Consider the following 24,895-nt stretch of genomic DNA (forward strand, 5'->3'; position numbering starts at 1 on the left):
GGTCATCCTGAAGGATGAAATGAATTGGGGAATGAGTTCTTGAAAGTGGGCAAGTAAATTTAGAAGAATAAATGCCATTCCAATTGATAAATGGTCAAATGATATTAACAGGTGGTTCCCAAGGGTAGAAATCTAAGCTCTCTTAATCATGTAAAAAAGTACCAAAATCACTAATAAACTAGAGAAACACAAATTAAAGGCTCTATCTCACACCCATCAGATTGGCAAAGATGATAAAAAAGGAAAATGGCAGTTGTTGGAGGGACTATAGAAAAGCAGGCATATCAATGCACTATTGGTGGAGTTGTGAATTGATAGAGTCATTTTAGAAAGAAATTTGGAACCATTTCCCAAAAGTTACAAAACTGTGTAGATCCTTTGACCTAGAAATACTAATAGTAGTATAAGAAAAAAAAAGGTCTTATATGTACAAAAATATTTAGAGCACCTCTTTTTATAGTGGCAAAAACCTAGAAACTAAGGGCATGGTTGGTGCCCTGTTGGGAGATGGTTGAACAAACAATGGTGTATGAATGTAATGGAATATTATTGTGCTATCGGAAATGGTGAGTTTCAGAGAAGTTTAGGGAGACTTGTATGAAGACAGAAGTGAGCAAAACCAGGAGAACAACCTATACTACAATATAATATACTACAATAGAATGCTACACTACTTGGCAAGAATTGATGGACTAATACGCAGAATAAGACACACATTTTTGGACATGTTCAATATGGTCATTTGTTTTGTTGGACTGTGAAGTAAAGTCTCTATATCATGAATGGGACTAGTCATCTATAAGAAGACTTTCCCAAAATGACATCCTACAGTGGAATTTGGAGCTAGTTTACTGATGAGATGAAGGCATCTCCCTATATGTCATCTGCAAGCAGCCATACTAAAATGTAATGGATGAATTACTATCTATGTGGTTGGGAATTATAACATTTTCTGAAAGCATGTTGGAATGAAGATGGTGATGCAATGACAAATGTAAACACAAAAGTCCCAATCCTAGTGGAGTATAGAAAAATGAGATTAGAGAGTAAAAATTTGCTAGCGTTTCTCCAGTATTGTTCAAGGGAAACAGAGACACTGCAGTTTCCATCTACCATGCATAGGAGCTTGTCTGTACACAGGTGTTGGCCTGTTGTGTCTCTCCCATTAGAATGTGAGTGCCTGATGGGCCCAATACTGGAACTATATTTTTGCCTTTGAATCCCCAGTACTTAGCACAATGACTGGCATATAGTAAGCACTTAATAAATGTTTGTTAACTAATTTTATTGGGTGGACGCCAATATTCCAAACACAGGAAATAGGGAGACTTGAACAGATGGAACTAGAGCTCAGATGAAACATCCCTCGAGACGGCCCAACTCTATTTGGGCTAATTCTGTGCTTCCCAAGCAACTTTCTGATTATTCATCACTTCTCAGGTAACTCCATTCTGGGGAGTCAGTGCCCTGAAGGACAATGAAGAACATTCTGACTTTCTGTCAAAAATCGAGTCTCTCATGAGTTGGGGGCAGAATGAGCCAATTATCTCAAGGAAAATCATCCCCAGGTGATTTGTAATAGCCAGCTCAGGCATCAGTTGGGGATTTCTCTGTGTTCTCCCTTCCACAGCCCCAACCCCTACTCAAAGTTATCATCTAAGGCAGTGGAAATGAATAGATTTTGTACTCACTCACCCTTTTATTCTTTTCTTTCCCTCCCCCCAGAGGTGATGTGGTGAAGTAGAAAGAGTTCTACAGTATGAAATAGAACAAAAGGGAGATTGGTTTGGAGTCATAGACTTTAGGGCACTGAATCAGGAAACACTAGAGATCAAAATCTGGCCCTGCAACTTACTGCCTGTGTGACCCTGGGTAAGGCACTGAACCTCTCTGGGACTCAGTTTCCTCACCTGTAAAATGATAAGGTTGGAACAAATGACCTCTAAGGTCCCTTCTGGCTCTAAATCAATGGTTCTGTGACTTTTAAACACAGGTCTTCTACTTACTGGCTTCAAAACCTCATGCAAGCCAGTTGGCCTCCATGGCCTCAGTTTCCTCACCTGTAAAATAAGGTTGGATGACTAGATCATCACTTGAATTTTCCTCATTTATATCAGGATTAACACTTTCACTAGCTTCTTTCACAAGATTGCTATGAGGAAAGCACTTTGTAAACCCTGTACAAATTTCTATTATTTTCTGACCAGTAAGGTGGTCATACAAAAAAAAAAAAAAAAGAAAAGAAGCAATAAAAACACCATTGGTAAAACTGATAGGGTCTTCTTTTACATTGTTAGTCTCCATACACGTTTCTTCATCAGAATAGTACCAGTTATACTAATTAGTCTTCATTCAATAAGTGATTTCCCTGAATTATTAATATCACAAGTCTTAGCACAGAAACCACTCCTATAATATCAATATTATAAAAACAATTTCCTGACCTTACTTTTTTTTCATTTTAAGAGAAATCTGTCCCCAGGGCTTCCCACCCAGACAACTGATTGTTTTGTTGTTGTTTAGACATTTTAGTTGTGTCTGGCTCTTCATGACCCCCATTTGGGGTTTTCTTGGCAAAGATACTGGAGTGCTTTGCCATTTCTGTCTCCAGTTCATTTTATAGATGAGGAAAACCAAGGCAAAAAGGGTTAAGTGACTTGCCCAGGGTCACATAGCTAGTAAGTGTCTGAGCCTGGATTTGAACTCAGGTCTTCCTGACTCCTGTCTAGACACTCTATCCACTGTATCACCTAACTGATTGATTATTTACAAGGAGGTTATAAATGTGATGAATTCCATATGAAGACACACAGCAACTGGAAGCATTGCAGAAGCCTGACAGTGAGGACAGCCAGATCCTGTGAATTCAGACAACCAACCCCAACTCTCCAAGCCACGTTCTCTTGTATGAAAAGCCCAGTAATCTCTGATGATCAGAGTAGTCACTGCTTTTTTTTCTTTCCCGGGTGTTTCTCATCAGATATAAAGCAAAGACGTTCAAGTCAGGTTCCAAAGGCCACATAAATAACTCATCCAGGAAGTAGGAATTAAGAAACCTGACACAAAGATCTATGGCATTAGCTAGCTAGATGCACTTCTTGGAAAAGCATTTTACAATAACTGTGTCCACTTCTTTGTTTCGCTGGCATCAATTATCCTAATGAGTTTATCTTCGATACTCTCCTAGAAAAAAAAATTTCTCGAGACAAATTGGGGGTAAACATTAGGGATGAATCTTGAACTGAGGAGCCCAACTTGGTCTCTCTCTCTTTGGGAAATTTCAGGCCTCTTGAAGCATGCTGGCACAACTTCCCACTCTGGGCCTGTGTTTTGTGTTGAGTTAGTCTTGGAAGAAGAGAGGACACCAGATCTAATCACCTCATAAAGGATCAAGGGTATTTTAGGCTCATACATCACATCAAGTGGACAGACAAAGCCCAAATGCCAAGGAGCAGTCTGCAACAGTTATTCAATTCACATTTTCAGTCTCAGACTTCTCACTGGATTTTCATGTGCTGTATTTAGCATTAAGTTATTGGCAGAAAGGCACCCCTAATAAATAACGGCTCTCCATGTACGTGGAAATCCTTACTTGTAATGTTAAGTTCTCAGCTCACACCAACCACCTAATAAAAAAGGCACACCAAGTCTGCATGTAGAGGGGCTTCTCCACTCTTCCACAATGAGGTGGGACCTATCATAAGTGGGAAAATGCATCCATTACTTTGTTTTGTTTTGGGTTTTTTTTGGTGTTTTTTTTTTTTTAGTGAGGCAATTGGGGTTAAGTGACTTGCCCAGGGTCACTAGTAAGCTAGTAAGTGTCTGAGGCCGGATTTGAACTCAGGTACTCCTGACTCCAGGGCCGGTGCCCTATCCACGCATCCATTACTTTGTGCAGGTGAATCCTCGATCCTGTACCCTCATGCATCTAACTAGACTTGGAATCAAGAGGATGAAGTTCCAACATTGCCTTGCTAGTCGTATGCAACTCAAACAAGTTTCAGTCTCTAAGAGCAAACATTCTTTGAGGCTGACTATTTGGGGACTATTTCATTTCTGTCTTTGTGTTGCTGGCCTCACCCAATGCCTGGCACCAGGCAGGTAATTAATGTACGTTTAGTTGATTGACTGATTTGTAAACTAAAAACACTACAACTGTACTACCTGTCTCATGAGATTCAGCAGGGATTTCTTAAGTTGCTACTATGTGTTAGGCACTGTGCTAAGCACTGGGGATAAGGAATAGAGATGAGACCTGTGATTTTATTGACATAGGAAAGTCTCAGATGAGGAAAATCCTTCTACTATGGCAGGCCACATCATCTCTGCAACATATCAACTTAAAGAGTTTCTTGGCTCACTGAGAGGTTAAGTGACTTACCTAGGGCTACATCACCAGTATGTATCAGAGGTGAGACAAACCCAGATTCTTTTAGAACCAAGGACAGCTCTCTATCCACTATACCAGGACCCAAGTAGGCAGAGGATAAAAAAGACAAAAACAAAACATTTCTTGCCCTCAAGGAACTTACATTCTACTAGAAGGAAACAACCCACATGGGAAAGTATTTGAGAATCCTATAGGCAACTAAGTGGCACAGTGGATAGAGTGCTGGCCTGGAATCAGGAAGACTGACTTCAAATCCAGTCTGAGACACTTACTAGCTGTGTGACCCTGGGCAAGTCACTTCACCTCTTTTCCTCATCTGTAAAATGAGCTGGAGAAGTAATTGGCTAAACCATTCCAAGTATCTTTTTTGTGTGTGAGGCAATGAGGGTTAAGTGACTTGCCCAGGGTCACACAGCTGGTAAGTGTCGAGTGTCTGAGGCCGCATTTGAACTCAGGTCCTCCTGAATTCAAGGCCAGGGCTCTATCCACTGCGCCACCTAGCTGCTCCCCACTCCAAGTATCTTTGCCAAGAAAACTCCAAATGGGGTCATAAAGAATCAGAAAACTGAACAATGACAACAAAATTTTCAAACCATATAGCACTATAATTAGAGACATAAATTATTCTTCCTTCGTACCAGAAAGTCAATACATTGGAGCACAAGGGATTGTTTCCTTTCACTTGTAGAGGTGCAAGAATTGGTGCTGTTGGGGGCAGCTAGGTGGCGCAGTGGACAAAGCACCGGCCCTGGATTCAGGAGTACCTGAGTTCAAATCTAGCCTCAGACATTTCACACTTACTAGCTGTGTGACCCTGGGCAAGTCACTTAACCCCCACTGCCCCGCCCCCCCCCAATTGGTGCTGTTGACCCTTCTTTTCATTTCCCACCCAAATGAATACTTCATGTGCCATGCAAATGGATGACTAAAGGGGGGAAAGCTGAACTTGTCAGTAAGAGGAATTACTAATCATGAAAGTTTGCCTATGAGCCAATAGAATAACAAAGTATTTCCATGTGATTTTCCTCCACTAAAGCCCTCCTCAGATGGCATTGACCTAATGCATGTTATGCCAGTGGAGTGCAAGCTCCAATAGAGCTAAAGATGTGATGACATAAAACAATGGGAAAAGCTCTGGATTTAGAGCCCATCTCCACTATTTTCTACCTGAGCAAATCACTTAACCTCTCTGGCCTCATCTTCTGTATCTGTAAACAGAGGGGGTTGGCCTGGAGCTTGCAATTTACAATCCTATGGTCTTCCCAAGGTGAGCAGGCCCCAAGCTTAGGTCCTAGCATCTGTCAGCTGGGGACTAATCTGTCCAGATCTGGAGAGGCTCGGGCTCTCCAGAAGCTGTTAGAAAGCCACGAGGTAATGGACTTTTTCACCACAACAACTTCTGAATTGGCCATAAGGTATCTTTAAGAGGTTTACGGTATTATCATAGTTATATCTTACAGACATGGATACCCTGTCAGAGGGGCTGCAACCTTCATTCATACAGGGAGTGGGCATGTGGATAAAATAACAGATCTTTTAAAGGGTTTTTTTTTTCCACCTTTGTTGTACCATGGACTCCTTTGGGAATCTGGGAAAGCCTATGGACCCCTCTTTGGAGTACAGTTTTCAAATGCATAGAATGCATAGTATTACAAAGGAAACCATTTATATCAAAATACAATTATCAAACTTTTTTTTTAAAGTTCAGGGTGCCTCACATTAAGAATCATTGTTTTAAAGAGAAGGGATGTGTAGGATTTTTATCAATTGGAATTCCAAAGTTACATCATTTTAATTAAGGTTTCCTCTCCTCTGAATCTTGACTTTCCCAAGTCAGATAAGGAAACTGTGACTCTGAGAGGTGAAATATCATTTCTCACACATCCCACTCCAACTTCCATCTCCTTTACACTCACTGCCCCCTGTGTCCAAAGACCTAGATTCCCATCCTTGTTCCAACACTTACAATTCTGAGTAAAGCACTTCATAAACCTGAGAGTTTTCCACAGATGTGAGTCGTCATCATTATTCTTGTCATAGCATTATGGTTAAAGCCAATAACCTACAGAGCTACGTGTTTGAGACCAACCTCCTTTATGTCCGTGGGACTTGGCCATGTTACCAGTAGTGCCCCCTAAGGATCAAAACCACTTGGCATTATTCTTTCCATTGCCCACCCAAGAAACAGTCCTCTAGAGAGGCTGAATTTTATTGTGTCCAATACAGCAGCATGGGTCTGGAAGGGAGTCAATTAGCTGTTTGATAACACTAAACCCATGGTGGCTTGTCCAAGTCACGCTGAATGAAAGGGGGTACAAAATAAAATTCCAAAATGTGAGTTAGCTGGGTTCCACAAACACCATGCCCTCAGTTATCCATGTTTTTCACCACATTTACTTGGGGTCAATCTGTCATGATTTGCCCTGCTTGGGGATGTGCATGTGAGTCCAGAGGAAGAAGATAACAACATGAAAAAAGATGAAGGACCCTGGAGTTACATGATTTCCTGCTAATCCCAGAAGGAATTTCATCTGAAAAATGATGTTTCCTGGTGATACACAGTTCATTAGAAAGCTACGTGTAAACTGCCCCAGTACAATGTAAGCTCTTTGAGGGCAAGGCCTATTTTTCACCTTGTCTTTTTATCACCAGAACCTAGCATGTTGCCTTACACATGGTAGGTGTTTAATAGATGCCTGTTAGTTTTAATTGAAAAACTTAAAAGCTAGAAAAGAAAAGACCTTAGAGATTCTCTAGTTCCAGATCAGGAAATTGAGGTCTAAAAAAAGAACTTTCCCAAGATCAAACAGATGATACACCATGGAGCCAGAATTTGAACCCAAGTCTAACACTCTTCATTTCTTAACAGTGACTGAAATATTTTGACTGTGAATGATAATTAAAATTAATTTATCAATTAATCATTTTTGAGAGGTGCCATAGTATAGTATACAGAATGATGAGTTCAAATCTTGCTTCAGACACTTACAAGTTGAATGGTTCTGGGCAAGCCATTGAACCTTACTTGGCCTTAGTTTCCTATCTGTAAAATGAAGGGGTTGAATTTGATGGCCTTCAGTCCTACTGAGTACTTAGTATGTGCCAGGCACTGTGCTAATAAGCGTGCAGACACAAAGACAAAAATCACACAGCTCCTGTAGGGAACACAGAATGGGATCATAGATTTGAAGCTAGAAGAAACCTTGCAGACCACCAAAACCCTTTCCTCTTACTGATGTGGAAACTGAGGCAAAGGGAGATTAAATGTTTTGGCAAGGATCACACATCCAGTAAGTATCCAACAAGGATTTGAATCTAGATTGATCTTCTGGACTCCATGCCCAGTGCTCAATCAATATACAACACTGACTTTGGAGAGTCACTTCAAAAAGAACTCTCCCTTCATCCATAGACACCATGAGCATTTGCTTCTTTTACACAACCCTAGAGAGAAAGGTTACTAAAATAGACCATGTTCTTTGCATCATCATACAAAAGAGACACAGAAAAGGGTACTGCATAGAGAGTTTGCATTTCACTTGAAATTCTGACTGACTCCAGGAAACTTGATTCTTCCCCAGGTTCCATCTTGAATCCACACTTTCTCTACCATGCCCCAGAAACCTCCTCACACTAGAAGCTCCCTCTCACCCCTGGATTCTCACACTGGAAGTACCCTCCACTCCTGTGGCCCATTCTTCTGATTGGCTGGTTCCTCCCAGAACCTCCATCTTTGCACAGGAAATTGCACAGGCCAATTCCTCTCCAAGATCCACTCCTGACCCACCAGACATTCCCTACCCTGCCGCTGAGCATACCCATCATCCCTCCTTTTCAGCTTCCTTTTAAGTGAAATGAAATGTAAGCTCCTTGAGGGTAAGTCCTATCTTTCTTTCACTTGTATTTGTATTTCTGGCCCTTGGTACAAGGCCTGGCATGCAGTAAGCACTTAATAAATGCTTGTTGACTTAATTTCTAAGTGACTGCCTCAGAGCTCCAGATACTCAGCAGAACTCATTGGCTAGCTGGAATAGAATTCAGGAAAAGTAAGAAACCAATGCTGATACTGCATCACAGCATGGTGTAGTGGATAGAGAGTAGGTCTGGGAGACAAGAAGGCCTGGGTTCAAGTCCTTTTCCTGGCACACACTGGCTGTCTGGCTCTGGCCAAGTCACATAAGCGCTCAGTGTCTCAAATCAACTTTTCTAACACTATTAATTTCAGAACAGGTGCTGGTTTGCCTTGGTAGAAGGAGAATCCTCATCAGGGATTGTCTATGCCAATGAAATCACAGATGTTCTTTGATGGTCTCTAAATGTATGTCCTTTACAAGTTGTTACATGGGTCTTAATGCAGTTTTTTTTTTTTTTAGTGAGGCAATTGGGGTTAAGTGACTTGCCCAGGGTCACACAGCTAGTAAGTATTAATGCAGTTTTAAGCGACAAGATATAGCTTTGTGTGTATCCATGCATATTACATATACATATTAGACATAATTCACAGTTTTACTGTTAAATATTTAATATATAGCAGTGAATCTTCATTGAAAATCTTGGCTATTATGAAAGTATATAAGGTGGTTTAAACATGTTGCTCCAACATATTAATGATGAGTCAACTATCAGGCATTTGCCATATGTCTGAAGCCCCCAAATATAAGTAGTTTTAATTTATATGTAAAGGATAAATGAAATGTTAACTGTTAAGGAAACATCAGGAAAGATATTCAAATGGTAGTTAGTGACATTTTGGTATTTAAGGTAAAAATTCCTGGGACTGTAACTTACTATTATTTTGAGCTTTGATTTCAGGGATAGTTATATTGTCATGAAGCCAATAGCAGAAAGTGGCAAGTGCTGCGGACTGAGAACTGCTAAAGGTGTGTGGCATTCAAAGGCCTTCATGCTCTAGCTCCCTCTTACCTTTCCTGCCTTCTTATACATCATTCACCAACACGGACTCTCTGGCCCAGTGATGCTGGCCTTCTGGCCCTTCCACAAAGACGGTATCCCATCTCTTGGCCCTGGGTATTCCCTCTGGCTAGACCCCATGCCTGAAATTATCTCCCTCTTCATCTCTGCCTACTAGCTTCTCTGGCTTCCTGTAAGACCCAACTAAAATCGCATCTTCTACAAGAAACCTTCTTCCACTCCTCTTAATCCCAATGCCTTCTCTTTGTTGATTATTTCCAATTTATTTTGTAGAGAGTTCACTTGGCATATATTTGCATGTTGTCTCCCCTATTAGATTGGAAACTCCTTGAGGGCAGGGACTATTTTTACCTCTTTTTGTATCTCTGCCTCTTAACGCTGTGCCTGGCACACAGGAAGCACTTAAAAATGTTCATTTATTAATTTAAACTCTAAGTGCCCCATGGCAACTCTGTAAGACTATTAATGACAGATGAGTTGCTGACCTATCTTGGTACAGGGGGTTTTCAACACTGATGAAATTATGAACCCAGACCAAAATACTATGGTGACAGAATCTGATGATAAGCACGATTCTCACCACCACCACACCCATGCTCATCACTTGTATGTAGATGATTGGATAATGTGTTTTTATTAACTGCTCAACATTCATCACATCCCAAATTTATAACAAGACATAGGTTTAAATAATGGTTCTGCTACCTCTACGGCCTTAAGGGGAACTTTTGGGGCCCCAGTTTCCTCATCTGTAAAAGGGGTTGAACTAAATGACTTCCAAGATCCCACCAAACTAAATCTGAGATTATGACCTCCAACTCTTTCTCTCCTTTATTTTGGATACATCCATTTCAGGTATAATCCTGCACAATTCAGCAATTCCACTGTCACATTCACTTAAGTCGATCACACAACTGCTGTTTTCAAAGTTATTAGGAAACCGACGCTGGCGGGAAAGCCTAATTACATCCAAGATGCTAAGGAAAGGACTTTTGGCTAACTTGAAACTTTTGGCTCTCTCATGATGGGGCTCTGCTTTACTCTGGGCCTCACATTTAGGGTCTGGCAAACTGAAGCCTGCTGTTGAATAAGCAGAGGTTAGGACCTGACGTATGTAAAGTCTGTCCGATTCAAAACATTTGTGGCTTCTTCAGTAATAACTCTTCCCTGAAATCATGTGGAAAGAGCCAGAGTGCGTGGTACCCTAAGAGAAAACAGGACCAAAAGGATATGCTGTCTGGGAATTCTTCTGTTAGGCAAATGTGATTCATGGAGTACACACATCAGGCCAAGGATGGCTGGGGATTGGTTGGAAATTTGACCTTCTCCCTTTGATGGGGCAGTCTGTTTAATTCCATCCCCCAGCCCCCACCTCCATCCCAGCCTGGTGTGTGTTACAAGAATCATAGGAATATCCACATTTTAGAATTAACAAGGGCTTAGTTGGTTTTTTTCAACAGTGTATCATTTTTTCCATTTCTTCCCCAACCAGCTTTTTGGTGGGATCTTCCACAGCCCACGGGTCTCCTTCTGCTTATAAAGCAAACTGGTTCTGTTTAGTAAGCAAAAGGAAATGTTTTTAGAAATTCCCATTCTTAGGCAAGATTTCATTTCATAAATTAACCTCCTTGGAATAGACTTGGATTTTTGTTGTTGTTTTTTGCTTCTCTGCTAATAAGAGGAAAAATCCTGAATTCAATTAAGGTCTTTTCAACTGACACAGATAGTGAGTTGTTTCAGCAAATTCAGTTGTCTGAATATTATGTGAGATGGTTTTTTTTTCCTCCTAAAAATTAAAATGCATTTATGTGGTGTGGATGAAGCTGAAAGTTTTACCTAAAGCAGATTCTAACAACTTAAGGGTCTAGGGACAATTTGTGGTAAATAATTTTTCCCTTAATCTAAAATCACACCATGTATGATCCTAACATAAGGAACATCAGAATGGCTTCTTCCTTTTTATTTTCATGCATTTGGCCTATGTTATGTGCCTGTGGAATGGCACCAACATTTGAGATGCCCGTCCTCATCATATGCAAATAGGGCTTTGTTTCAAAGTTGTTTAGCCAGCTGTGTTCAAGGCTTTCCAAGGAGCCTTCAAAGACTTGGGGCCTCAGAGAAGGAGGAGAAAGCTACAGACTGCCATGGGAACAAATGGCGTTTAAAAGAGGATTCACGGGTGATGCGCTTGGCAAATGACTTCATGAGGAATCCCGGGAGGGGGGAGGGGGGGGAATGTGGAGCGGACATGGGACAGCTTCACCACCACCTGAGCAAACCATTCACCATCAGAAAGGGAGCAACTCTGGCTCCGCTCTATGTTTGTCCCACTGTGTGACAGCCTGTCATGGCACAAGGAGCCACTGTGCGTATCGTACTGTGACATCGAGAAGATGAGCTGCATGGCTCAGGTTTGCTCCTCTTTAAAGCCAAGGTCAGGAAAGAGTGAGTCGTGTGACGTCAGCTAAGTCGCCTCACTGCTCCTTGGACAGATTTCCCCATCATTAAAATAGAAATATCACTAAGTGTTCCCCGCACATGAATTCAGAGGAGCTAACGTAAATGAAGCACCAGCAACACCTCAGAAAAGAGCAGGAGCCCAAGGCAGGAGCCTTTCTTGGAGAAAACATTAGAAGGGATCCCTAGAGGGCAGGGATCATGTCCTACCATAACTCCTCACAGGGCACTGGTCTCTAGATAAATGATGTTGCATTACAGACAATCTTATCAGGCTCTTCTGTGGTTCTAGAAACCCAAGATATTACTAAATACAATTTGAAATCCAAGCCCCCAGATTGGGTTTCACATGTGGAGTTTTATGGGAATGCTTTTGTACAAAGCTTGAAAAATTATAATGGGGGCAGCTAGGTGGCACAGTGGATAGAGCGCCAGCCCTGGATCAGGAGGACCTGAGTTCAAATTTGGCCTCAGACAGTTGACACTTACTAGCTGTGTGACCCTGGGCAAGTCACTTAACCCCAATTGCCTCACCAAAAAAAAATTATATATATATATATCAGCAACCCTCACACTGGGCCTCAGCTATATCCCACATAGGCTCAAGGATGTGAATTCTGGGCCAATATGAGGTCCCTGATTTGCCTGATGAAATAAACAAATGTCTCAATCAATGCTACTCTGGGCATCCTGGTGGGGGCAGGGTGGGGTGGGGTGGTGTAGGGACAGAGGAGTAAGTAGAGGGGGTGACATACTTGTGAGGTTCCCATCTGCTCCAGGAAAGGCTCATCCAAAGGGAACCCAAGAGCTTAGTCCTACCCTAAAGTAGTCTTGGTCTCTGGCACTCGTAGAAGAGGCTGCATAGGGGCTTTCTTGCTCCAGACATTCCAAGAATGGGCTAGAATGTGGGGCATACAGGTGTATCATGTGTTAGCTTTCACTAAGACAAATGCCAGGCCTCCCTGAACTCCACTATGTGAGATGGGAACCCCTCTGTGCTGTGATACACCTTACAGGTACTAACATTGTATTACAAGATGGTAGAGTGGATAGAGGGCCCATCAGGGAGACAAGAAGGCCTGGGTTCAAGTTCTTTCCCTGGCACACACTGGCAAGTCATGTAAGCTCTCAGTGTCTCAAATCAGCCTTCAAACACTCTTAATTTCAGAACAGGTGCCAGTTTACCTTGGGAGAGGGAGAATCCTCATCAGGAGTTGTCTATGCCAGTGAAGTCACGGGCCCAGTTAAAAACAATGATAACAACAATTTTTCATAATAACTTACCTTTCTACAACACTTCATAATTGACAAGACACTTCCCTCACAGCAACCCTGTGAGGTAAACAGTACAAATACTATATTTCACAGGTGAGAAAATTGAGTTTCAAAGAAATGATTTGCTCATGACATATAGCTAATGTTAGATCCAGGGTCTGAACCCATATTCCTGGCACTCTTTTCAGGACACAATATCACTCAATGTCCATTATCGCATGGATAGATTATGGTGCTATAACTGGGCAATTTCCAAGTCACCAGGGCTTAGCACCACTACTTGGACAAAACCTGTGCAAATGCTAGCCAGTCGGCCTTTTCTCCCTTAAAGAGTCACAACAAATTCTGTGTGGCAGTAACAGGGTTGGGGCTACGGTGGAAGGGTATTAATGACAGGTTCCAAATGGACTAGACAGGTTCAGAGGGTGGTCTGGGACCACCGTGACCCACCTGGATCAGCTGGGCAGCCCTTTCTGGACTGCCATACCGAAGGTCATGTCCGTTAATGGCTAACACCCGGTCATTCTCCTCCAGCTGGCCGTGCCGGTCGGCAACACCACCATCCAGCAAGTTGAAAATGAACACCCCGGGTTCGTCCACCTTGCGTACTAGTTTGATCCCGAGCTGCTCTTCTGGAGTGCTTTTGTTCAGGATCACATGAAAGCTATCGTCGCGGGGGCTCTGAGTCTCAAATGCCAAGCCGCTGGTCCTGCTGCGGTATCTTTGTTCCCTCAGGACTGTTAGCCGGAGCACTTGGCAAGGCTGTCTCAGGAGACTCAGGGCATAGTTGTGAGGCACACTGCTGATGTCCATGCCATTGACCTAAGGGAGAAGGAACCACAGAGTCAGGGTAGGGGCCACAGTGCATGCTTTGTTTCTTTTCTTTTCTTTCTTTCTTTTTTTTTTATTTTAAAACAAGGACCATTAATACATGGGCATGGCATACAGAAAACCTCACCTCCACCCTACACACAAGAGTCAGTGCTTTTCTTCTCAACTCAGATCATATTGTACTTATCTTGTGTCATGTTCCTCAGTAGAAAAAAAACCAACCACTTTGACAGCAGAGACTGTTTCTCATTTGTGTCTCTCTACCTCCAGAGCCTATCATAGCGCCTTACTACTCATTGTTGTTGTTCAGTTGTGTTTGACTCTTCATGACCCCATTTGGGCTTTTCTTGGCAGAGAACTAGAGTAGTTTGCCATTTGCTTCTCCAGCTCATTTTACAGATAAGGAAACTGAGCCAAACAGGGTGAAGTGTCTTGTCTAAGGTCACCCACCTAGCAAGTGTCTAAACTTAGAACTTCCAGGCCCAGCACCCTACCTACCTACTGTATTTTTTTTTTGTTTTTGTTTGTTTTTTTTAGTGAGGCAATTGGGGTTAAGTGACTTGCCCAGGGTCACACAGCTAGCAAGTGTCAAGTGTCTGAGGCCGGATTTGAACTCAGGTCCTCCTGACTCCAGGGCCGGTGCTCCATCCACTGCACCACCTAGTTGCCTCGAGTTGGCAGTTTTTACTTATTTCAGTAAAACTCTGGGTCTAAAGAAATATGATTGTCTTCCTCCCTCCCCATTTTTTAAAAAATTCACAGAGAAATCTTTGCAGGGTTACAGTCAAACTGAAGTAAATAAGAGCTTCCATACATATTCCATACACCATTAGAACATTTGGAAATGCCTTTTAAAGACATTGAAAATATGCCCATCCCAGTAGTGCAACAATAACGCTCGACAGGGCTTTCTGGTTTGAATTACTCTTTTCCAAACAGTCCCGGGCTGAAAGGCTGCACCCTTGAAAGTTCCTCATGACTCTGGAAGAAAACAATTTCACAGCATCTCTGCAGCTCAATTCTCCCAGGGCTGAAACCATGACAAAGGAGAAACAAGTGGCCTGGATTTCCCTAATATTGGTGAGACGTCTTTTCCTGGCAGCTATTCATTAGAGGAACCTTGGAATTAGCTTATAAACCAATTCCACCCAGTGTGGGTAAACTCAGAAAACATCTTCTCAATCCCCAGCAAAGAAAGTAGAGGGAATGGGGGTGGGAGAGTCATTTATTCAAGAACAATCAACATACTACGCCTCTGTCCAATCACAGACAAAGGAGAAAAGGAAGACTGGGGTGGGGTTGTTCCTGGTTTCCTACTCTGCCATCTGTTCCATAAGGAATTCATCATTGCTTATTAAGAAGCATGGGGGGTGGGCAGCTAGGTGGCACAGTGGATAGAGCACGGGCCCTGGATTCAGGAGGACCTGAGTTCAAATCCAGCCTCAGACATTTGACACTTACTAGCTGTGTGACCCTGGGCAAGTCATTTGACCTCCATTGCTCTGCAAAAAAAAAAAACCCCAAAAACAAAACAAAACAAATAAAGGCATGGGGGGACCTTTTTGTCTCAAAACTCAAGTCAAAGCTCTCCAGAAGCCACACATTTTGTGGAACAGTCCTCAAGGGAAGATCTTTATATTGTTTCTTTGAGTACTAGGGAGGGAGCCATTGGGAATATGGAAATTCCTTATCAGATGAGAGGAATGCCTATCCCTTGAGTTTACCTCACTGGACTAGTCATCAAGAACATCGCACTTTCCAAGATAATTCCTGTGATAAGAGATGCTACTATATATACATTTTAATAAAAAAATTAATTTTAATCCAATTAAGACCAGGACTTATGCCCCTTTTAATGGTCAAGCAAATAATATTTCACAAAGTGACAATGGGTTCTAGAGAATTTTTTGCATAAAAACTTCTCTACTAACAATGGACCTGGGCATTGGTTTATACATTTTAAATTAATTTCCATTTATTTTCTCTCCCTCCTACCAACATTGTAAAAAGGAACAACTCTGAAAGATTTGAAAACTATATAGACGTTTCTAACTACTCTCCTTTCATCCTTAATTCTCTCTCCCCTGAATTCCTATGAACTTAAACAGATATACAAGTGCTTTTAACTATAAAGCACCATCTCAAGTTTAACTCTCATGCTCTTAACAAGTTATATTTGGGGGCAGCTAGGTGGAGCAGTGGATAAAGCACCAGACCTGGATTCAGGAGGAACTGAGTTCAAATCCAGCCTCAGACACTTAACATTTACTAGCTGTATGACCCTGGGTGAGTCACTTAACCCTCATTGCCCCACCAAAAAACAACAACAACAACAACAACAAAAATCCCACCAGGTTATATTTTTTCCATTCTAATATAGCAGTTTATATGCACCTCTTTAGTGATTCCTCTCACCGACTGACTGACCTTTCCTAAACTGTCACTTCCCTAAGAATGGGGACTGGGACTTATGTATCTTTACACCCACATTACCCAGTATAGCTGCTTGCACAAAATGAATGCTCAGAAAGACTACACAGCATTTATATAGCCCTTATAAAAAGCTTCACAAATATTATCTTATTTTTATCTTTATATTTATCCCCATTCTTCAGGCTGCTTCTTGTCCTTCCTTCTCAAAGAGGACCAAAATGACATCACTATTTTGGAGTTAAGGTATATGTGTCTGACTGGGGCTGATCAGACTAATCTGGGCTTGCAAGGCTCTACCACAGGTTGGGCACAAATAGTCCACATGAACATTTGGAATGGAGATGTCTCTAAATTTGTGCTTCTCACATTTCCTTTGAGCTACTGCAATTCTACTTCTCTTATAGCACTGTCTTTGATGTGGGCACACCGTGCTGGATGGTTCTTTGCCAATGTCTCCCATGTCAAACAATCAATCCCAAAGTTCTTCAGAGAGATCTTGAGAGTGTCCTTGTATCATTTCTTCTTCTTCTTCTTTTTTTTTTTGCGGGGCAGTGAGGGTTAAGTGACTCGCCCAGGGCCACACAGCTAGTAAGTGTCAAGTGTCTAAGGTCAGATTTGAACTCAGGTCTTGTTTGTCCTTCATTTTTTTTGTTTGTCCTTCATTTGTATCATTTCTTCTGACTTCCATGTAAGTACTAGCCTTTTTTTTTTTTTTTGTGGGGCAACGAGGTCAAGTGACTTGCCCAGGGTCACACAGCTGGTAAGTGTCAAGTGTCTGAGGCCAGATTTGAACTCAGGTACTCCTGAATCCAGGGCCAGTGCTTTATCCACTGTGCCACCTAGCTGCCCCACTAGCCTTTTTTTTTAATGGGCAGAGGTTAAATGATTTTCCTAAGGTCACAGCTAGTAAGAGCCTGACCTAGGTGTCTCAAATGAAAACAATAAGGAAAAACTAGTTTATAACTAATTAAAGGAATAGAAGGAAAATGTAGAAGAAAAGCTTCTTTTTTTGTTGGTTTTTTTTTTTTTTTGTGGGCACTGGAACCTTCAAGGTCCCTACTATAGGTTTTTCACTTTTTTTTTTCAAGTGAGACAATTGGGGTTAAGTGACTTGCTCAGGGTCACACAGCTAGTAAGTGTCAAGTGTCTGAGGCTGAACTTGAACTCAGGTCCTCCTAAATCCAGGGCTGGTGCTTTATTCACTGCGCCACCTAGCTGCCCCTAGAAGGAAAGCTTCTTAACAATTAGAGGGGTCCAACAGTGTGGGCATGGTGTGGGGGCTCAGGAAGTTGTGAGTTCCCTGTCATTGGAGGGATTCAGATGGAGGCTAGATGACCAGTTGTCTGAGAAGTTTCAGAGATAATCCATGCTCGGGGCAAAGGGGGAACTAGATGATCTATCTCTGAAGTTTCTTCTGTCTCTAGAATTCAGTGGTTCTGTGATTCAATTATAGACACATGGAAGGAAAAGTAGAGAAGGAAAAGCCAACATGGGATTTGGAGGCACGAGGACATACACATAGAGAAAGATGCATGTGTCAGACTAAATTCACAGGAGAATGTCAGTTCACTCATTTAACCCTACAGCCGAGAGCTTTCTATACCTTTAAGATCATGTCCCCTGGTAGTAGTCTTCCATCTCTGGCAATCACTCCATCTCTATAAATATGCTGTATAATAATATGGACCAAGGGAGTTTCACTCCCTCCCACGACCCTGATAGCCAGGCTTTCATTGGGATCCACACGGGTGATCTTGATGCTGGTGATTTCACCATCTGGAATCAGGTGATACAATCTGGGGAAAACTAAGATGCAAAAAAACAAAAACAAAAACAAACAAACAAACAAAAAAAAAACAGAGAGAAAAGACAAAAGGACTCACTGAAAAACATTCACTTGTCTTTCCAGAACAGTTTTCATTCAATATGTTTCATCACTTGCTTATTGAAAGGACTAGGAGTATGCTTGTTTTCCTGCCCTCTGATCTATTTCTTACATTTCTTTCTTGCATTTCTAGCTTTCGCGCTATGACAATTATTCCTCCTCCCAGCAGCATAATAAGCACTTAATGTCTGTGTGGTATGTTAAGATTCACAAAGTGTTTTACACATATTATTTCATTTGATCTTAACATCAAACCTTTGTGGGGTTTTTTTTGTTTTTGTTTTTGTCTTTTTGCGGGGTGGGCAGGGCAATGAGGGTTAAGTGACTTGCCCAGGGTCACACAGCTAGTTAAGTGTCAAGTGTCTGAGGTCAGATTTGAACTCAGGTCCTCCTGAATCCAGGGCCAGTGCTTTATCCACTGTGCCACCTAGCTGCCCCCAACATCAAACCTTTGAGGTCGATGCCGTTATAATTCCCATTTTACAGAGGAGAAAACCGAGGCTCAGAGAGTGAAGTGACTTGGCCAGGGTCATACTGCCTGAAGAAGGACTTGAACACTTCTCTTTTGGGCTCCAAGTCCAGCACTTTATTCACTCTTTTCCTCTCAGCAGAATCTTTGTTGGTGCTGAAGCTAAAATAGCCACCAAGACACAATAGAAAGAGCCCTAACTGTGGAATCAGAGGGTCTAGCTCAGAATACTACCTGTGTTACTTTGAACAGATCACTTGCCATCTCTGTGCCTTGATTATAAAAGGAGGGGGTTTGAATACCAGCTCTAAATCTATTCTCATGCAATGAAATTCTTGAAAATTTCCAGTTTCTTGTAGTTTTTCAGTCATTTTCAGTTGTGTCCAACTCTTTGTTTTTGTTTTTTATTTTCTTAGTGAGGCAATCAGGGTTAAGTGACTTGCCCAGGGTTACACAGCTAGTGTCAAGTGTCTGAGGCTGGATTTGAACACAGGTCTTCCTGACTCCAGAGCCAATACCCTATCTGCTGACCCACCTAACTGCCCCTGTGTCCAACTCTTTGTGACCCCCTCTGAAGTTTTCTTGGCAAAGACACTGGGGTGGCTTGCCATTTTCTTCTCTAGTTCACTTTACAGATGAGGAAACTGAGACAAACAAGGTTAAGTGACTTGCCTAGGTCATAAGTTAGTAAGGGGGGAGGGCAGCTAGGTGGCACAGTGGATAAAGCACTGGCCCTAGATTCAGGAGGACCTGAGTTCAAGTCTGGCCTCAGACATTTGACACTTACTATAGCTGTATGACCCTGGGCAAGTCACTTAAACCCCCATTGCCCCACATAAAAAAAAGTTAGTAAGGGTCTGAGGCTGGATTTGAATTCAGGAAGATGAGTCTTCCTGACTCCAGGCTCTATCCACTATACCACCTAGCTGCCCTAGTCTCTTAATAGATCATAATGTATAGACTGTAATAATAATAATAAATACCCTTGAAAAGTATATATATAAACACATATGTATACACACATATACATACACACATCTATCTGTCTTTGTGTCTATCTATATTTAAAAAGCCACTAGGAGTGAAGGACCATGATGGTGTGATGGCGGACAGTAGCAGCTCTGCCCTTAAGACTCTTCCCATTACCCACCTAATTGCTTCTGTTTAAAGTCCTCAGAACACTGTGGTCCCACAGTCCTGAACCGAAGTCCCCATGGACAGCACCAAATAACATGCTATTGCTAAAACTGGGTTAAATGATACCGATTTCTATTTCCAAGGAAGAGCGATCTCACAGCTGCTTTAGGCCTCTGGGTTTCAGAGTGGACAGGCTAGGCTGCCTCTGGTAGCTGGTTTAATTAAGCACTGAGTACACTGAATCACATTGAAAGGGGAGGGCTCTAACTCACAGGGTACGGCTGCCTTGGCCCTGGGAGGCTTGACTAATTATGTCAATTGGAAAGGTCACAACAATGGGTCTGGGATCTTTGTAACCCACTCCTCTGTCTGTCACTGTTTCCAAAACCCATGACCTTAATCCATTTCCTCTAATAGGATAACAAGTGGGCTGCTCTCTTGGGAGAATACAGAGAAGAGCTAAAGTTCCTTGAAGTTAATAACCAAGTACCATTCGGTGACTTGAAGAAGACCGGGTCTCAAAAAAATCTGGACTCCAAACTGGATCTCTGATCCAATTTAACTAACTGGCTTGTTGTAAAACCTTTAACTTCTCCGTTACTCAGTTTCTTTATTTGGTGCAAAACTTAGGCAGTTTAAACTGAAATCTTTAAACCATTTTAAAGATGCAAAGCTATATATTTGATTATTTCATCCCTACCCCCCTTTTCAAATACTGATTTGAGAAATTTTCTATTTGTCAGTTTGAAGAAGGAAAGTTTATGTGTTGGAGATGAGGGCGACCCATTTTCCCTTCCCTTTCTCCTTAGGCCGCCCCCTGAATTCTAAAAGAAAGACTACTGGCATTTGAATTAGGAGACCCGGGGTAGAGTCCTGTCTGACACTAGCTCTGTGACCTTGGGCAAGTCAATCATTTCACTTTTCCCCCATGAAACGAATGGGTAAAACTAGATTACCTCTGTTACTTCCAGCTCTAAATCCTAGGACCCCCAAGCTATTATTTGGCATCGTATTCAGTGTGTGCCATTAAATCTGCCTCTTGTCAACTTGTCTCCATGGCTTCTAGATCTGCCCTTTGGAACCAAGCAGCACAATCCCTCTGTTACACAGCAGCCCATCAAATGCTTAGAGGTGGTTCTAGGTCTTCCTAGGTCTTTTCCAGATTAAACACACTTTGTTTTTTGTCTTTGTACTCCCAAAGTCTAGCCCCATTTCCTGCATATGACATGCACTTAATAATGGTGAATGGAATTACATTGAATATGACGCCATCTGGACAATGACTCTTCTCTTACCCAGCGTGAACCAACCAATAAGTGTTAGAGGCAGGATTTGAACCTGAGTCTTCCTGACTCCTGGATCAGCTCTCTATGTATTCTACTACATGGCCTTAGCATGTATTCTCTTTGTAACCCTTAGGAAACAAGCCAAAACAGACCTCTCTGGCTAAGTGACAAATAAATACAATTTGGAGGCATCTGATTGGGTAGGTTTGAGGTTAGAGAAGAGAGTTCAGTTTTCCTATTTTTGCCCTCTATTTTTTCACTTCCTGCCCCATCACCAGTCCTGTTCTTGATTCTATAGGATGATGGGCCCCAAACAAAGACACTGATTACTTTGTAGTTGCTAGAGTGAGTTACCTCTGATAGGAAGCCTTCAAGCAAAATTTATTGGGTAAGCTGGAGTAAGAATGGGACTAGATAGGTTCCTTCTAACTCAAATTCTGTGTGTTTCTGTTATTGACGGATCATCCATCCTTGGCAATTATAGTAATACAGTGGGCTGGGGATAATAGTCTCCTCCCTGGAACAGGATATGTCTGGTCTGCCTTGGATAAAGCCCTACTGCCAAAGTAATAATGAATGAAACCAACCTCCCAAGTAGAGGGAAGTTGACCACAGTCACTACTCCACATTAAGAAAACTTAAATCATGTGACTCTGGGCAAGTCACTTAACCTTCATTGCCCCGCCAAAAAAAACCCCCAAAAACCACCCCTTAAATTGGTGGAAAATACAAAGGATGTGACTTCAATACCTTGTTGGCATCTGGAGGAGGGGGTCCCAGACCCTTTTTGTCTTTTTTCCTTTCTCTATAAAGTGGATATAATTCCTGGCCCTCCCTACTTCAAAGGAGGTTTTGAGGAATGAGATAATGGGCATTAGTTCTTCATGACTTACAAATAGGTGTGCTAATTGAATTATAAGCTACTATTATTCTTGGACAGTTTGGTGGCACAGGGGACAGAGCGCCAGACCTGGAGTCAAGACTCATCTTCCTGAATTCAAATCTGGCCTCAGACACTTGCTAGCAGTATAAACCTGGGCAAATCACTTAACCTTGTTTGCCTCAGTTTCCTCATCTGTCAAATGAGCTAGAGAAGGAAATGGCAAACCACTCCAGTATCCTTGCCAAGAAAACCCCAAATGGGCTCATGAAGAGTCGGACACAACTTGAGAAATGACTGAACCAAATTATTATTCTTATTAATACCAGGAATCGAATCACAGAATTGATCCTGAGCCCCACCCAAATCCAGGTGGGAACTTATGTAGACGTATTTACCTTCTGTGGCAATAGCATTCTCAGGATTTTCCCTCGGTTGGTCAGCTTGGTTGGCCACTGCACTTCCACTTTTTGTTCTCCGAAGAACACTCAGAGCTCTATTTATTTTTTTAAAAGATCTACTTCTGATGCTGGATCGCTCAAAGTGCTGGGCTGTTGTGAGGGAAAAGAGAGAATCAAGAAAGCTAGAGAAGCCACCAGTTACATCTTAATGGTGACCATGGCACGGACTTTATTCCCATATTCGGGGTTGGTTGTGGTTCCCCAGTGCCCCAGCATCTCATGGTGGGAGTGGGGGTGTCCCCCTCCCCTCCCCCCGCCCCTGAGCCTCAGAGCCCCGAGCATTCCACAACATTTACCATGTGTCCATTCTGGAAGGCTGTTCCATGGTTAAATCCCACATAGTTATCCTTATAATCTGCTAACAATCCTAGAAAGTATGATGCAGCCCATATGGCTTTGGATTTGGAGTTAGAAGACCTGAATTCAAATCCCTCCACTCACCTTCACTTTTCTCATTAGTAAAATGAGGGAGTTCCATTAGGAGGCCTCTATGATCCTATTTGAAAAGGGACATTGCCAAGTCAAGGATTGTGCTTCCTAGAGTCCTTTTCTTTTCTTTTTTTTTTTTGGTGAGGCAATTGGGGTTAAGTGACTTGCCCAGGGTCACACAGCTGGTAAGTGTTAAGTGTCTGAGGTTGGATTTGAACTCAGGTCCTCCTGACTTCAGGGTCAGTTCTCTATCCACTGCACCACCTAGCTGCTCCTCCTATTCTTTTCTTTCACACTCACCTCTGTTGGTTCGAGCAGAGTCTACAGGGCTGTTTGCTGACTGGCCATCATCTGTGGTAGAGACAAAAGCAGGGTTGTCAAGGCCCGGCTCATCTGTCATCAAGGCAACGGTCGCTGCTGCAGAGATGTCTGGAGAGAGCGCTGCCGATGTCAAGCTGGCACAGCCTTCTGGGCAGCCATCTTGTGAGCGCCTCTTGCGGTCCTTGGTAAGGCCATAATGGGAGGCACCTTTACAGCTGAGGCCGGAAAAGAGAAGAGAAGAAGACTTAGTCTGAGGGGCAAACATTCATGTCTAAAGCTGGCAAAAGAAATCCATTTAATTTTTTGAAGGCTGTGTCTGTAGTGTCTTGTAAAAGTGTACGTTGCTCAAGGCTATGATGAGGTTTCTGTAGTTGTGGCATGTTTAGGTATCTTGCACTAGTATGGGCTGGTCATTCCTTCTTTGTGTTTTTTTTTAAACCACTAAAGTCCTGAAGACAACTGATCTCATGCCAGTTATTTCCAAGTTCCTAATTCTGGCATACCCTATTGTTTAAACAAAGTATTTCCTGGGATTCCATATTGAACCTCCTTCTGATGCCAAATCACACAATAACCACCAAACCAATGTGGACTGATGAGTTTTCTCCGGAGTCACTCTTGGTTGCTGCCTGTCTCTTGGTATCCCCGATCATAAATATTTGGCTACTAGGTGGTATGGTGGATAGAGCACCGACCCTGGATTCAGGAGGACCTGAGTTCAAAAACAGCCTCAGACACTTAACACTTACTAGCTGTGTGACCCTGGGCAAGTCACTTAACCCCAATCGCCTCACCAAAAAAAAAAAAAATTGGCTAATGGATTTGCTGTGTTTACTACTACCATTACCAGTTTCTGAAGACGCAGGTGAATTGGGACTATCCATTGGCCATTTATGCTTTCTACACTCATCTCTGGCCTTCAAAGTCAACTCAGGGGCAGTGTTGAAGCTTTCCCTGATCCTCCTCAGCTGAAAACATGTTCTCTCCCAACTCAAAGATTTCTACAGCAACATCTCCAGAGCTCTTCTTTGTCCTGATTACCTTTCTCCTTCTATTACAGTCATGTGTCTATATATTTCATCTGCATTCACACACACACACACACACACACACACACACACACACACACACACCTTTTAGAATATACAGTTATCCCTTCCACATCATGACTTTCCCCATCATGGGTCAGAATAAGAAATTAAATGGGAATCTCGGGGGAGTTTTACAGAAGTTGCAGATGACGCATGAAGACCAGCAGACAAAACAGAAAAACTTTAGAAACTGAGAAATGTATAAAATATGTACAGTATTGTATAATATCAACCCAACTTTTACAGTAAGGTACTATAAACACCCCATAAATGAAGAAGAAACAAAGTCAGACTTCTTCTCTGGTACAAAGGAAGGGCCAAAAAATTTTACATGGATTTTCCAGATCACAGGGGCGAAGTGGAAGGGATAACCGCAAACTCTTGAGAACAGAGACTATCTTGGTTTTGTTTTTATATACCCAGTGCCTTGCTCAAAGCAGGCACTAGATATACTTTTTGTTGAACTGAATTCCATTGAATCTTTTTCTTTTTTCTTTTTCTTTCTTTCTTTTTTTTTTTTTGTGGGGCAATGAGGGTTAAGTGACTTGCCCAGGATCACACAGCCAGTAAGTGTCAAGTGTCTGAGGCTGGATTTGAACTCAGGTCCTCCTGAATGGA

General features: G+C 42.2%; 1 protein-coding gene across 2 annotated transcripts in view; it reads right to left on the reverse strand.

Moving 5' to 3' along the window:
- Positions 1-24,895, reverse strand: part of LNX1 (ligand of numb-protein X 1) — a 115,307-nt gene that overhangs the window by 30,383 nt on the left and 60,029 nt on the right. For both annotated transcript variants that reach the window (XM_043970101.1, XM_043970100.1), the window contains exons 2-5: positions 23,166-23,401; positions 22,374-22,526; positions 17,922-18,124; positions 13,505-13,876 (exon numbers count right to left, since the gene is read on the reverse strand). In XM_043970101.1, the coding sequence (XP_043826036.1) occupies positions 13,505-13,876; positions 17,922-18,124; positions 22,374-22,526; positions 23,166-23,401 (964 nt within the window). The remainder of the gene's footprint in view (positions 1-13,504; positions 13,877-17,921; positions 18,125-22,373; positions 22,527-23,165; positions 23,402-24,895) is intronic.

This window comes from Dromiciops gliroides, chromosome 6 (genome assembly GCF_019393635.1).
Source record: "Dromiciops gliroides isolate mDroGli1 chromosome 6, mDroGli1.pri, whole genome shotgun sequence".
Lineage (NCBI taxonomy): Eukaryota > Metazoa > Chordata > Mammalia > Microbiotheria > Microbiotheriidae > Dromiciops > Dromiciops gliroides.